Raw genomic sequence first — 14,824 nt, forward strand, 5'->3', positions numbered from 1 at the left:
AATTGCAAAATGTATTTTTTTAAGGACCTTTAAGTAGTTAAAAGGAAACCGCCTTTTCTTTTTTTGTTTTTTTTTTTTTTTTTTGGTTTTTTTTTGAAACTGCCTTTTCTACTGTGGAAATACCTTGTTAGTTAAATGATCCATGTTCTAATTTTATAGTAACTTATTTTCATTTAAATTCAATATTATACTCCCAGCTTTCTGAGCATCCTCACTTGGGGGAAATTTGAGGAACAAAGCATCCTTTTTAAATTCTTATTATCTGAGAATTGTATCCATTGCGTTTTGATCATAATCCCTTTTGACCCACTTCTCCATCTCTTCCCAGATCCATCTCCCTATTCCACACCAGCCCAACTTTGTATCATTTGCTTTCTTTAAATCCATCAATCTCATTAGTGTTACCTTTGTACTCTTAGCTAAGTGTGGGGCCATCCACTATGTGTGTTAGACCTAACAGGGACCATGCCCTTAAATAAATCTTTAATTCTTCCTCTCTGTCTCTGTTTTGTGCCCACACCCCCATGGCTGCTTTTTGTCTGACTTGAACTTGTGTAGGTCCTGTGTATGCTATCAAAAGCACTTGAGCACCTGAGTGCATATAGGCAACTGTCCTGTTGTGCCCTGTTGTGCCTGGTGGTTGTCCACATCTCTGGTTCTTACCCCTCTTAATGATGTGCAGCAGCAAGCCATCTTTTTTTTTTTTTTTTTTTTTTTTTTTTTTGAGTTGAAGTCTCTGATCTTGTCATTCTTTTTATTATTATTAAATTATTTTATGTATTTTTTATTCCAAAAGTTGTCCCCCTTCTCAGTCCTCCCTCCCCGAGTTCTTCACCCCACCCCACCTCTGAGAGGGTGCTCCCCCACCCACTTACCCACCAATCTTCCACCTCAACTTTCCCAGCACCCTCTTCCCTGGGGCATCAGGTTTCCTCAGGATTAAGTATTGCATCCTCTCCCATTGGGGCCAAACAAGGCAGTCAGTCCTCTGCTATACATGTGTCCTGGGCCACAAACCAGCCCATGTATACTTCCTGGTTTTTGGCCTAGTGTCTGGGAACTCTGAAGGGTCCACTTTAGTTGACACTGTTGTTCTTTCTATGGGGTTGCAATCCTCTTCAGTTCCTTCAGTCCTTCTTCTAACTCATCCGTATTGGTCTCTGACCTCAATCCAGTGGTTAGCTGTATCTGCATAAATCCGTTGCTGGTAGACCTCTCTGAGGACAGCCATGCCAGGTTCCTGTCTGCACACACAATGTGGCCCCAGTAATAGTGTCAGGATTTGGTGTGCACACATGGGATGGATCCCAAGTTGGGCCAGTCACTGGGCAGCCTTTCTTTCAGTCTTGTGGCAAGCCAGCCATCTTAATGCATTGTTCTACCTGCACAAAAGCCGCCAGTCTTCCATTCTTTGAGTCACTATTATTGATCACAGTAGAGAATGCAGTCGTCCATCCTAAATCAGTTTCAGGAATAAAAGGAGTTTGGTGTCATTTGAAGCAAGAGAAACATTCGCTGTGAACAGCAGAGTGGTAAAGCACTAAATAAAGACAGCAAGGAACACTGTGAAATTGATGGCTAAACAGTTCATTTTGTAAGGATTTTGTTAGAAACACACCTGTGATAGGAGTGGATGACCTTTTAAGATTCTTTCACTGCTGGATTTGGTTTTCTACAATAACTATGATATCATAATTTGAAAATTAACAACATAGATAAGACCTTTATAGCTAAAGGTCATTTGTATTTTTTAAAAAAAGTATTTGCCACTCAAGACAGATAATGTGGAATAATGGTAACAAAAACTAAGGACTGAAGGCCTTAGGGAAATATGTCATCTTCAGTAAGGTATTTGATCCCCCAATTTTGCAAATACTCTTACCATGATAATTTATTTAATATAGTTGGGCCAGAGGCCTAAACTCACTAATTGAAACAGATGTGTTTCTTTTGGTTCTTTGTGAACCAAAGAGGGTGTATACATTGCATACTGCAGTATCACTGAGGATACCAGTGAGTTGTTGCTGTGACCAAGGTTGCTTGTGACTTAGAGAGACACGGAATGGTGCCAGTGCAGGGAAGAGCGGGGAGCCTTATGAGAGAACTGGCTACCTGGACTTCAGAGGTTTTGATTCAGTGGAGCATTGCCTTTACCCCCTGGGCCTTGGAAATCATGGAAGGAAGAGAACTTACACATTTGTCTACAGAGCTTCTAAAACCCAGTTACACTTGTGCCCTTAGTATTTCTCAGTTTCCTGTGAAGTATTTGAGAACCTTAAAAATTCCTCTCAAACTAGCAAACACATCCCCCTTCAGACATGACTGTGTTGTCATTCATTTAAAGCATGTTATCTGGATGCAGAGTGTGTGCGAGACACTGTGATAACTATGGAGCTGAGTAACACAAAGCCCTGGAAAATCAAAGTTGATAGCCTAGACTCTGGAGAACCCTAGGATCTGTAATCTAAACACGTGAGCTAGTCATCCCAGAACAGTAATGTGACATGGTCCTCGGTAGATATTCTGTGCCAGCTACATAGCACTTACAAGAGAAGGGATTACATACAATCCCATGTCTTTTGTCTTTCTAACCAGTAGTGTTCTGGCATGTGCTTGCATATTAACACATTTGGATGACTAAGATTTGAATAGTAGTTCTTTCTTTTTCAGTAACTAATTATGATCATGGACAGAATGAATGTATTCAATAATCAAATTAATACCAGGTCTAGTATTTTAACTTGGGAAAGTAAGGTATTATAAGTACAGAAAATTTTATATTAAATAGGGCTGATCTATTTAAATGAGATAAACTAATAAAGGTATAAATTGTCTTTTTATACATTAATTGTTAACCTTCCTCACAAAGATTTCCAAGAAAACTTTGATCACACAGAAAAGCTGGCTTGTTTAATAATCTTGCTACCAAGGAGAACACTTTAAATGTATCTATCAATACTAATGTTACAGAGAAAAATATATTGGGTTAGGATTAGAAATCAAGCTTTCAAAAAGCAGAGAATGGTTAAGAATTGAATAAAATGAGTAGTTACCTTTTAAAAATCTCTTTTCCTTTACCTCCCACTAACATGTATATGTGTATATGTGTGTTGCATGCATGTGCTTGTATGTACTGCATGTGCATACATACATATATGTGTATGTGTGCTATGTGTGTATGTGTGTATTTCTCTCTCTCTCTCTCTCTCTCTCTCTCTCTCTCTCTCTCTCTCTCTGTGTGTGTGTGTGTGTGTGTGTGTGTGTTTCACCTTATTTTAGACAGAATATTTTGTTCATTGGATCACATGCCACACTAGCTAGCCCTTGAGCTTCTGGTTATTGTCCTGTGTCTGCCTGCCACCTTACGATGGGAGCACTGGGAGTACAGAGGCATGCAGTGGCAGCCAGTTTTATGCTGCTTCCACAAATCTGAAGTGGATTCTCACACTGGAGGAGTAAGCCCTTTACCCACCAAGGAATCTCTCCAGCCTATCTCTCACTTTTAATTGTGGGTGTAGACACAGCACAGAGATTTTTAAAATGAATTGTTGATAGAATTTTAAAATCATCTTGCCAAACAGCTAGAGCTGGCTCCTGTCTATAGACATAATAAAATTTATTAGTATAAGTACATTTTGTTTTTTTCTTAATTCTATAAAATGAAATTATACTTAATGCCAAGTTTGTTTTACCTTCTTTTGTAGTTCATTTTTGTATCACATAGAATTTAGGATATTTTTCCAGCTTGTTAGAAATTAAACAAAAGAAAATACATATTCATGAATGTTGTTGTATATTTTCTTTACTGATTCTTACATGTCTTGCTTTATTTTGACTACAGTTGGACTTGAAACCCAAACAAAGCATAAAAAAAGAAAATTCATGGTTACTTAATTAAATAAATTTCATATAATTATATATTTCACTATAAGGTCTAACGTGGCACACTTAAAATGCTGTTTGTACAGGTTATTTTCCTCATTGCTTTTAAACAGGTTGTCTGAGGAGAGAATTATACCTAAAGGTGTGCTTTAAAGTTTCCTCAGTTGAGACTATGTGAAGGTCCACACTAGGAACAGCCGTGTTGAGAAAGAGGCAGTACATACATAAAAGCCAACAACTTTATTAAATGTATGTTTATTAGAAATATAAACATATGTGTATTTTTGAGAAAATATTTTTAAGCTATAAAAAGCCTCCCTTTTGGAGCTTCTTAGCCTTAAAAAAACTAGACTATTTTAGACTTGTTTTAATTTAGTATAAAAATTTTTATTAAATAAACCATATTACAGTCTCAATTAGGCGTCTGCCAGATTAAAGAAGGGGAAAAATCTGTTTTCCATCAATTGCTCCAGGACACAAAGCAGATCTGTGTAGCTCTGTGTTATCCTAGAGTGTGTTAATCAGATACAAGGTGTGACGGAAGCCAATGACAAGAGTTTCCCTGATAATGCCCAGACGCTGATAATAGGCTGCGTGAGCCTTCAGAATGTTTCAGTGGTTAAACAGTAAGCAAAGTGATGTAAAACTTCAAAAGGGATGGCACATTCCATGTAAAATCAAACCATAAGTCTTTCATGACACGTCAGAGTTTATGGAACCTGAGTGCCTAAGATCATAATGTCAGAAGCTGAGAAGAGGGAAAAATAAAAGACAAAACATGTTTTTCTTTAAATACAGGATAGACTCAAAACTTAAGACAGAGCCCAGCAACGCATGCCTCACGAAGAGTTCAGCAGTGAGAAGTGTCTCCCTGTAGGAGTGCTACAAAGGCTGATGGAGTTGGAGAGGTCCTTGGCGGGATGGAAGTGCTTACTTCTCACAGCTGTTTCCTGGTGTCCACTGGACACTGGGCATGGGAGAGCATTAGGGATCCAGAGGGATGCCCTAGGGAGTTGATAGTAGTATGTTGAATTTGTTCATTTTTGGCTCTACTCATTTGGAGACGCTAGGCTGTGTACTTCCAGCACTCTTGGTTATTTGGGATAATTCTTTAACTCCTAATGAAGTAGAAGATATTTATAGGAGGGTTTTATTTACAGAATGTTAGATGTTGACTAACTCCTAATTTTTTTTTACAAGTAAAAAACCTGAGACTAAAATTAATTAAAATGTCTTTTTGCAAGATATATATTTTAATTAGCTGCAGGAATATAATTGGGATGAGGTCTCTTGAACGCCAATTGAGTGTCCTTTATATTATACCATATCACATTATTAACTCAGACTCTAGGATACAGAGAAAGGATGATTTTGCTGTGGCTATTAAAGTACGTTCTTGGGGATTCCTGAACAAATGGCTAGCGGTTACAGCATGGTAACCTGTTGGAATATAAGGCATTTCACTGCTTTTCACTGAAATGGAAGAAGGACTATATAAAGATAATCATGTGTTTGTGGGAACAGGGAGCTGGGTTGTGATAATGTTTCTGTTATATGGGGCAACTGGGCTGTAAAGTTCCCTGTGTCTTTAAGGTTGTCACATTTTTAGTTAGTGGATGCTAGTTGATTTAGTTTGGATTTCATTATCTAAAATCATGCTCTTGAACACTCCCACAATATAAAACTCAGGGCCACTGCTTTAAAAGTCCACTCTCAACAGATTTAAGTCTTAGATTTTCGCCAACTCCAATAAAGCTTTTCAGACACAGAAAGTTGGTCTTCAGAATCTGTAGCAAAACAGCCCTCACTTTTTTTTAGCTAACATTTATTATTAAGGAACAAAAGTATTTAAGTAAATAATATGTTATAAATTAGATACTTCATTCTAAGATGCTTTATTGGGTAAGTATTTGTAAACTTCAGTTAGGTCATCCCTCACTAGAAGGAACTGTAACACGAATTCAGTGTCTGTGAAACGTGTTGTACTTAGCCTCTAAATTAAAATGATGATAATTTTCAACATTAGCTACTAAAATTAGAGTTTAGGGGTGACAGATGGCTCACACATAAAGGCACTTGCTACCAATCCTCATGCTCTGAGTTCTATCCACAGAACCTACATGGTGGAAGGAGAGGCAGAAGCAGAGCTGTCCCCTGACCACCGTGAGTGCACCCCATGGCACTCATGCACCCCACACCAACTCATTAAAATGCACACACATATGCACGCACACACACACACACACACATACACACATGCGCGCACACATTATACACCAGGATTTAGATAATGTGAGTGGTTTTGAATAATGTTTAGGTTCCAACAAAGAAAATTACTTTTTAACTATGAGATCAAGATATTTTCAAAAAGCAATGTTCTAACTCGTGAAGATTTTAAAAAGAGTTTTTAAAGAATTTTATCAACTTGATCAAGATTTCTTGCCATTTAACTCATAATGTTCTAATGGAGAAACAAAACTATTATTCCAACACCACTGAGCATGGCAATATGATAGTGTGTTTTCAGCGGGGTCCTTGACAGTGTCAGTGACTACACAGTTGTAAAATCAGACTGTTGTGGGTGCAGTGCTGAGGCGCAAAGCTCATCTTAGTTACTACAGATAGTCTGGAAATCAGAGGATGCTTATTTTAGTTTTATTTATTTTGTACACATATGTGTGTAGCATACACTTGTGACAGTGCACATGCAGAGGACAGAGGACAACAGACAGCTTGCTGATACTTATACTGAATATTTTGCAAAGATCAAACTCAGGTCTTCCAGCTTAGCTAAAAGCACCTTTCAGCCACTGAGCTATCCTGCCAACCCAAAGGTTATTTGAAATGAAAATGGCAGTACAGTGTGTCATTGCTGCTATTATATTAGCCTTGTAATGTTGTGATGCATTATGCCCAGAGGATAAAAAATAATCAATCATAAACTGATTTTTTAAAAGGAGGATTTTAAAGGAATGCATGGAATGACTTTGTCATATCTGCTGCTAGATTAATGCTCACTGCATTAAAGAAAACTTGATTTACTAGAAGAGTTTCAAAAGTCAGCCATGGAGACTGCTGTATATTTTTGGTTTTTTCATTTGGGCTCTTACCAGTCTTCCTTTTAGAAACTCACATTTATGTGCAGGTTCGTTAATTGTTGTGTTGTTGAGGAAGAAGGATGAGGAGATGACTCACATGACATAAAGACCTAAATTCAAATAGTTAATATCCACTTTCTAAAAAACAGGGCAGTGACACCTAAAATTCTACCAATGGGTAGGCGGGAACAGGAGGGTACCTGTGGCTCACTGTCCAGCCAGCCTAGTGTGCTGTCACTTGAATTTTTGATCTTGGCCATTCTCATTGGTGTGAGGTGGAATCTCAGAGTCGTTTTGATTTGTATTTCTCTGATGAGTAAGGACTTTTGTTGAGGCCCACATTCTGCCTCAACACTTTTGGGGCTAAGTGCTCTGGTCAAGAGAGAGTGTGGCTCTTGGGGCAGGCGACGTGAAGAATGGAGACAAGACAGGGTGTGATTCAGTCTCTTCTATTTTCTCAAGTCTCCCTCCTATTGAAGGGAATTCTGAGGTATTTATATACACAAGCAGGAGAACACAGGTGAAAACACTTTACCACGTGCACCATACAGCTGAGGTCACTAAACAGCAAAACAAGCTATGTGGGATAAACAATATATTTATCAGAGTGTGCTTCAGCTGTTAAAGGCTTTTGACAACCAAGTCTTTAATCAGGGTATATGGTTCCAGATGGCTGCAAAGTTGATCCAGCCGCTTTCTACTAAAGTCGGCTCCCAACAGACTTTGAATAATTCCCCTAAGTGCCTCTCAGACAGTTGAGATTCTTCTGTTGTGAATTCTCTGTTTAGCTTTGTACCCCGTTTTTTAATTGAGTTATTTGGGCTTTTGGAGGTTGACTTTTTGAGTTCTTTATATATTTTGTATATTAGTCTTCTGTTGGATGTAAGGTTATATAATAGAATCAGATGTCCCATGACAGAAGAATGGATACAGAAAATGTGATTCATTTACAAATGGAATACTATTTAGCTATTTAAAATGAGCATGTCATGAATTCTTTAGTTTTTTAATAAAAAATAGTTTTTAAGTCTCTTGCCAAATGAAATAAGCCACTAATCAACTATTATTTTTTTTAAAGATGCACTCATTTATAAAAAATAAAAGATCAGAAACACTTAGTTCTGACATTTTATGTGGAACTAATAGGATTTCTAGTTCTGTAAGGTGTATTTTTGGACTGTAGGTAATTTGTGACTAACTCATCTTTAGGGAAAGCAAAAAAAAAGTTATCCTTTCTCTATAATGGTCTGTAGTTAGACCTTTGTGAATTATTTGCCCTCTAATATATTATCTTCTTGTAAATAATCTTAATTCATTGCAGAATAGAAAACCTGATAGACCTAAACACTTTTCTCTTGAGATCATATACAGTCATATACTAAACAGGTTAAAGGTTATGTGTAGTTAGTATTTTGGCTAAATTACATAGAATCTGTCCCCAATGTCTATGTTATCGCTTAGTACTTTGTTACATTTTGGAAAAACAAGTTGAACTCCCCAAATCTGTAGCTTGTAAAACTTCTCCATGCACATTATTTTTAAGCTGCCTCCCCAGTACTCTTGTCCCAAGTATAGCTATATCAGAAAGGACATAATTAAGAATAAAATATAATTTAATGTACTTATGAGACTTAATATCACTTAGTCAACAATTCAACTCATTTACAGAATCTTAGAGCTGAAAGTTGACCCTGTGAGTCATTTTCTATATTTACTTTCAAAATAGACTGGACTGTCCAGTGACCTGACAGATGTCTCTGTATCCCATCTAATTGCTTCTCTCTACTCCAAGAAGGCTGCAGTTCTGCCATAAACCTCGCCAGCTTTGTCCCAAGGCAAATTACCTCAGTGTTTTAGGCCTCGTATTTTGCATATGCAAAACAGGAACAATTAAAGAACCTACTTCAGAATGTCCTCATGTGAGTCACTCATGACATGTCACAGCAGTGTCAGACATGCACCAAGTGTCCTCAGAATAGATTTCTGTTTTCATTTCATTTATCAAGACACTGTGTGTAATCATTGAATAGATGAGTATAAAAATTGCCATCACTTCTAATCATTGTAACCAAAAAGCTTAGCATTTGGATTTATTGTTGATATATAAGTACCGGTTCTAATGTAGAACAACATGTAATGACTAACTGGGTCACACAAGATGAGGTAAAATTGAGAAATATAACCAAATTATACAGGGATTGAAAATATATTCTGTTGACTTACCAAAGGTTAGAGAGGCAAGAGAGGAGAACATTTTTTATGCTCTAGTTAGTTCTTAGAAATTCTTTAGGCAAACATAAACAGAAGGAACGAGCTAGAAGGGTCAGAAGCCAGGCATGTCATAAACCTCTTAAGGTTTCATAGGAAAGCAGAGAGGAACTAACAGCATCAGTGTCTCAGGGACCATTCCCAGTGCACTGCAGATTGTTGACTTAGTTGCTCAGAACAGTTGGCTTGTTAGGGTGTCAGATAGACTGTCAAGTCTGCTGGTTGTATTTATAGCATATTCTGCTTCTCAAGTCAACCTTCGTAAAAAAAGGCATAAAAAAGAAGTCATACGTATATTGTATTAAAGGCTCCAAAGGTGATTTCAGTGTAATTCACTGACAGACAATACATATTTTTAAATGTATAATATGAAATACCCAATTTGACACTTTTAAGAGATTAATTGACAGACTAAAGCTCAAAATTGAATAAGTCAATTTTAATCAGAAATAATGGTAATATATTTATTATAATGTTTCCGAGGTGTTTTTTTGGTGGTCCCCCCACCCCTGACACAGGGTGTCTCTGTGTAGCCTTGGCTGTCCTGGAGCTCATTCTTGTAGACCAGACAGGTCTGATATTCACCTGCCTCTGCTTCCCATATTCTGAGATTAAAGGCATGCGCCACTACCTCTGGCTTTCGGATTTATTCTTCTATTCTGTGTTAGCGATTTTGTATTTGAAAGTCATCTTGGTCTTCAAACTTCTGTGCCTTTGATCAAGTGTCTCTTGACTTCACCTCTTACTTCTCATGGCCAATGTGACAGTACCATTGTATGGGACCCCAGACTCCTTTCTAGTGAGTCTTAACCAAATGTATTGAAAACTATGATAGAGGAAAACAGAAGCTGTGGCATTCAAATGAGAAGCCGTTTTTTTAGCACCATTTTTGTCTCATTTCTCCTGCCCACTTTTCAAATTAATTTGCCCATCAGAAATATCCTTAAAACACTTAAAATAGACTTATTATGTTTCCTACAGTCTCACTACCAAATAAGATCCAAAAGAAATGAGGTTGGTATATGAAGGCATATGCATTTCCAAGATAATAACCAGTGGAAACATCCTAACTGCCCATCAGCTACTGAGTAGATAAAAAAGAGAACAAACACAGCATGCTGTTCAGACATTGAAAATGGAATTGTTGGTTGCAGTTTCAATGGAAGAACCTGGATATCACTGTGATAAATAAGTTAAACAGACACAGAACAGCATGATCTCAGCCATGCGGACTATAAATATTTTACCTCATAGAAGTTGAAAGTAAAAGGAAGTACAGGGTTTAGGGAGTTCAGAAAAGCCGTGGTCACTGGGTAATGAGTTAGGATAGAAGAGGTCTCAGCGAGTTAGTGTATGGTAGAATGACTACATAACTATAATCTGCTGTGTATCTCAAAAAACTAGAAGAACAGAAGTCAAATATAAAGAAGAGATAAGCGAGTTATACGTGTTGGCTTATACCTATAAAGGTGCTCCAAGGCCTAGAACCAAAAAAGAAAAAAGAAAAAGAAAATTAAAGAGAAATGTTTGAGGAAATATATATATGTGGAACTTCATCTAAGAATTATATAATATATGACTGTATCAAAATATCACATACTACCCCAGAAATGCATATATAATTTTCTATATCTCAGCAAGAAAATAAATTTAAAAAGAAATATATACATATACAATATATGAAACAGTGATATTAAGTTCTTTGATAAGCTCTTATCAGTTGTCAATATGTACTTCAATTTCTTTAACCAGGAACTTTCTCTGCATCAAATATTACAAGCATCTGCCAGTGAATGGACCATAGTCATTTCTCAAAAACTTATAGTCAAAACCAGATGAATGTTAAAGAATTATAACTGATTTCATGGTTAGAATAAAATTAAATTCAACTGTGTTATATATATATATTTTTAAATGAACCTTGTCAGCAGTTAAAAACAGTACTTTAGAGGTGTTTTCCTCTCTTAATATCTGAACTAAGTGGTCATGCTAATCACTGTCATGATTTCCACAAATAACAATGGCCATAGACCTCACTGGAGGTAGAGTCAGATTCTTCACCTAAGTTCTGACAGGAGAACCCATTTAAATGTGAGTTTGTGACATTTGGACTTGTAGCACGTGTCCATGCCATTTGTGATTAGTAATCTATTTGGCCACTTGTTTGGCATATACTCCAAGTTCTTTATGGCTGAGACACACTTCTGAACAAGTATTTTAGGTGTTCTCTCTGAAGGCCCTCAAGATTCTCTCCTCATGGCAAAGTATTACTGAGCACCAAGCAAGTGGACTTACAGAGTGACACTCGCTCTTTGTTTGTGACAGGAGTATGATGAAGAGTGGGCAAAGAAAATTCAGAGCGAGAAGTTTCGCTGGCATAACTCTCAGTGGCTGGAGATGGTGGAGAGTCGTCAGATGGATGAGAGCGAGCAGTACTTGTATGGCGATGATCGGATTGAGCCATACATCCATGAAGGGGACATTCTTGAAAGGCCTGACCTTTTCTACAACTCAGGTAAGATGATGACCAAAGCAAACACATATACTCCCTTTGTGTGCCATAAAAAGGAATTTCATCTCCTCATCATGCACACTCCCAAACTCTAAGCAAACTTAGTATCTAAGTGGTCTTCTGTTAATAATTTCAGGTAATAGCAACTATACACACCAAACAAAACTAGTAACATTATTTTTTTCCAAGTTAGTCTTTGGTGTAATCTCCATTTAAAGTATATGTAGCCAGGACAGTCAACAGCTGTTAGATGCTTTCTACTGTGTAGGTTAAACAAATGTCTTCAGGATTTCTGAATTCAAGTCATCAATGTGATACTCATTGTTCTGTGTTCTACATCTATGACCTATATAACTTCTAAGTTTTATTTCTTTTTTCTACTTAATATAAGCAATTTAATACTACCATGGTTTTGTAATAATTCTAAACTGTTAAACTGTGTTTGGTGATTATGGGAAACATTTAGAGCTTTCCCTTCTAAACTGTACTAATACTTTTAAGATTAGAGTCAATGTTATTCAAATGATGTATTTATTAGAACACGGTTGGGCATGGGTGCTTCCAGGAATGAGTTTGTCACAAAGATGATAAAGTTTCACATATTTTACTTTCAACATTTTTGCACTATTGTCAATATTATCAATAGTCAATTGAAATCATTTATAGTTGAGGAGACTAAAGAGAGGATTTCCAATGAAGTCCTGTGGGAGACTCAGCTGAAGGATATCTTGGGGTAGGGAGCTTTCTTAACATGCACAAGGTGTAGCTTCAATCCTGTTACCAAAGAAAAAGAACTAACGTAGTTATAACTAAGTTAATGACAATTTGTGGTATATGATCAATAATTGGATGATAATATAATTTGGCATTATATCTGATCATTGATAATTAATATCATTAATCAGTAATACTGTTCACATATTTTATGTGTCTCACAAATATATACTGTAAAAATTTTACCTATGTATTATATATCATGTTATTTTTAATATAGGCATCTGAATTCCAAAACAGTTAAGCTCCAGTATGCAAATGGAATAGCTTCCTTTCTAACTAAATTCTACAGTAGTTATGAGGTACTGCTCCTTTCCAGCCAGATGGTGTAGGACATTAGTTTCAGCCCACCAGAGTTCTGAGTTTAATAGCATGTGACTTTTCCTTACATATTCAGAATTCATGCAGGAAAATAATGCAGAATATATGATACTTTTGTTCCCAGAAATCATGATATTCTTAGAATCAAGTTTCTTGCTTTGAAGATTGATAGCTGCTTTGTCAGCATCAATCAATTCCAAGTAGCTGCAAGACACCCACTATTCACGGGATCTTTAACTTTGGTTTTTAACACAGTTAACGTTTCAGAACACGTCTTTAAGTTAAACCACATTTCTAAAATTATTTAAATCAGTGTCTTAGAATGAAAATTGTAAATATTTTTATGAGAAACTTTATAAATTAATCATGATACCATTAGTTTTAGTTTTAGTTATATGTGTGTGTGTGTTTGTGTGTGTGTGTACATACATGGTTTATTATCATAAAAGGATATATGTCTGTTTATATGTATCTTATAAACTGAAATTTAGAAATAGTGATCACTGATAGAAAAATAACTTTTCAATGAATGAAGAGTGAATATCATCCCTAGACATCCTTTTGTCTTTGCACACTGACATCCTGGCGTAGACGATGAGCCTTTAACAGTGCAGGCTTTATGTTGTTCATTTGGAGATATCAACTCCTACAGGCAAGTTCTCAGTACTTTTTATTTCCTGGATGTTTACCATTTCCTTCCATGAAGTCCAAGAATTAGATGAACCTCTGTGCCATTTCTTGATATATCTCACAATAACGTCAACCCCTTTAATTATGTGCAGTTACGTTTCAGAAACATCAGGGAACTTTGGGAGGTTGTATTAAATATAGGATTAATATCACTTTGGTATTTTACTTTATTCTGTAATTGGTAGGTTTCTCAAACTCTCATCCTGAGTTATTTGGTTTTAATTTTGCAGAATTTCTGAGTATTTTAATTTAACCTTGTTAACATTAGCCAGATTTTGACAAAATACTAAATTTAGTTTGTATTTATCTTCTTAGCTTCTTTCCTGTCCTTCTGTTGTGTCTTAGAATTCCCCATGATTCCATTTTGTATCTTCTCAATGTTTACCTGGTATTGAATTTATAGAATATTTAATTTCTAGCAGACATAAAATCGGAACCAAATATTGCTTTGACTTTTTAGATTTTAGTTGAAGTTCAATTATTCTAAATTTAGTAAAATAATATTAGTATCCATTGTGTATACTAACAATTCAATAATTAAATAATAGCCCAAGACATTAATAAATGGTTTATGCCAAGTAACTAGTATGGAAATTTTATTAAAATACAAAGCACTATGCTTAAACTTTTGCTAACTATACTATTTAGTTTTACCATTTAAACAATTTTGAATATACTTTTATTTCAGGCAACTGTCATACATATACTTATTTATTTGTATGTCATGGCATATGTCTAGAACCTGCCTGAGTTGGCTTTCTTTCTTTCACTATGTGCATTCCTTATATCAAACTCAGGTCATGAGGCCTGGCAGCACTGCCTTTACCCATAGAGCCATCTCACACAAACAAATGTTGTCATTTAAGTCCTACTGATATTGAAGACTCAAATCATTTATACCTTTGATACTGCCTCTCCCCAAGTAGGATAGTGTAGCCCCTATTAATAGTAAGTAATTCCTCTATATTTTACAGTGTTAATACTCCCCTATTACATATATCTACTTTTTTTTTTTACTATTTTTCTTTTTTTTTTCTTTTTTTTTTTAGATCTTTCATTTACACTTCAAATACCATCCCGTTTCCCCATTCCCCACCCCCTTAGAAAACCCCTATCCTATGCCCCCTTTTCCTTTTTGCATTTATACATTTTTTTAAGAAATGTTCATCATAGGCTTTATAAGTTTGGTATTGTTCAATCAGAGGTGTAACCCACTACCCAACCTAGATATATCAACTATCTTTGACTGGTGGAGATACATGAACATCTGCTTCCCTGT

General features: G+C 36.1%; 1 protein-coding gene across 3 annotated transcripts in view; it reads left to right on the top strand.

Annotated features, from left to right (window-relative positions):
- The window catches only part of Kifap3 (kinesin associated protein 3), a 123,738-nt gene that overhangs the window by 76,577 nt on the left and 32,337 nt on the right, over positions 1 to 14,824 (top strand). For all 3 annotated transcript variants that reach the window (XM_034513065.2, XM_034513064.2, XM_076941499.1), the window contains exon 18: positions 11,574 to 11,763. In XM_034513065.2, the coding sequence (XP_034368956.1) occupies positions 11,574 to 11,763 (190 nt within the window). The remainder of the gene's footprint in view (positions 1 to 11,573; positions 11,764 to 14,824) is intronic.

The sequence above is a fragment of the Arvicanthis niloticus genome, chromosome 10 (assembly GCF_011762505.2).
Source record: "Arvicanthis niloticus isolate mArvNil1 chromosome 10, mArvNil1.pat.X, whole genome shotgun sequence".
In the NCBI taxonomy this organism is placed as follows: Eukaryota; Metazoa; Chordata; class Mammalia; order Rodentia; family Muridae; genus Arvicanthis; species Arvicanthis niloticus.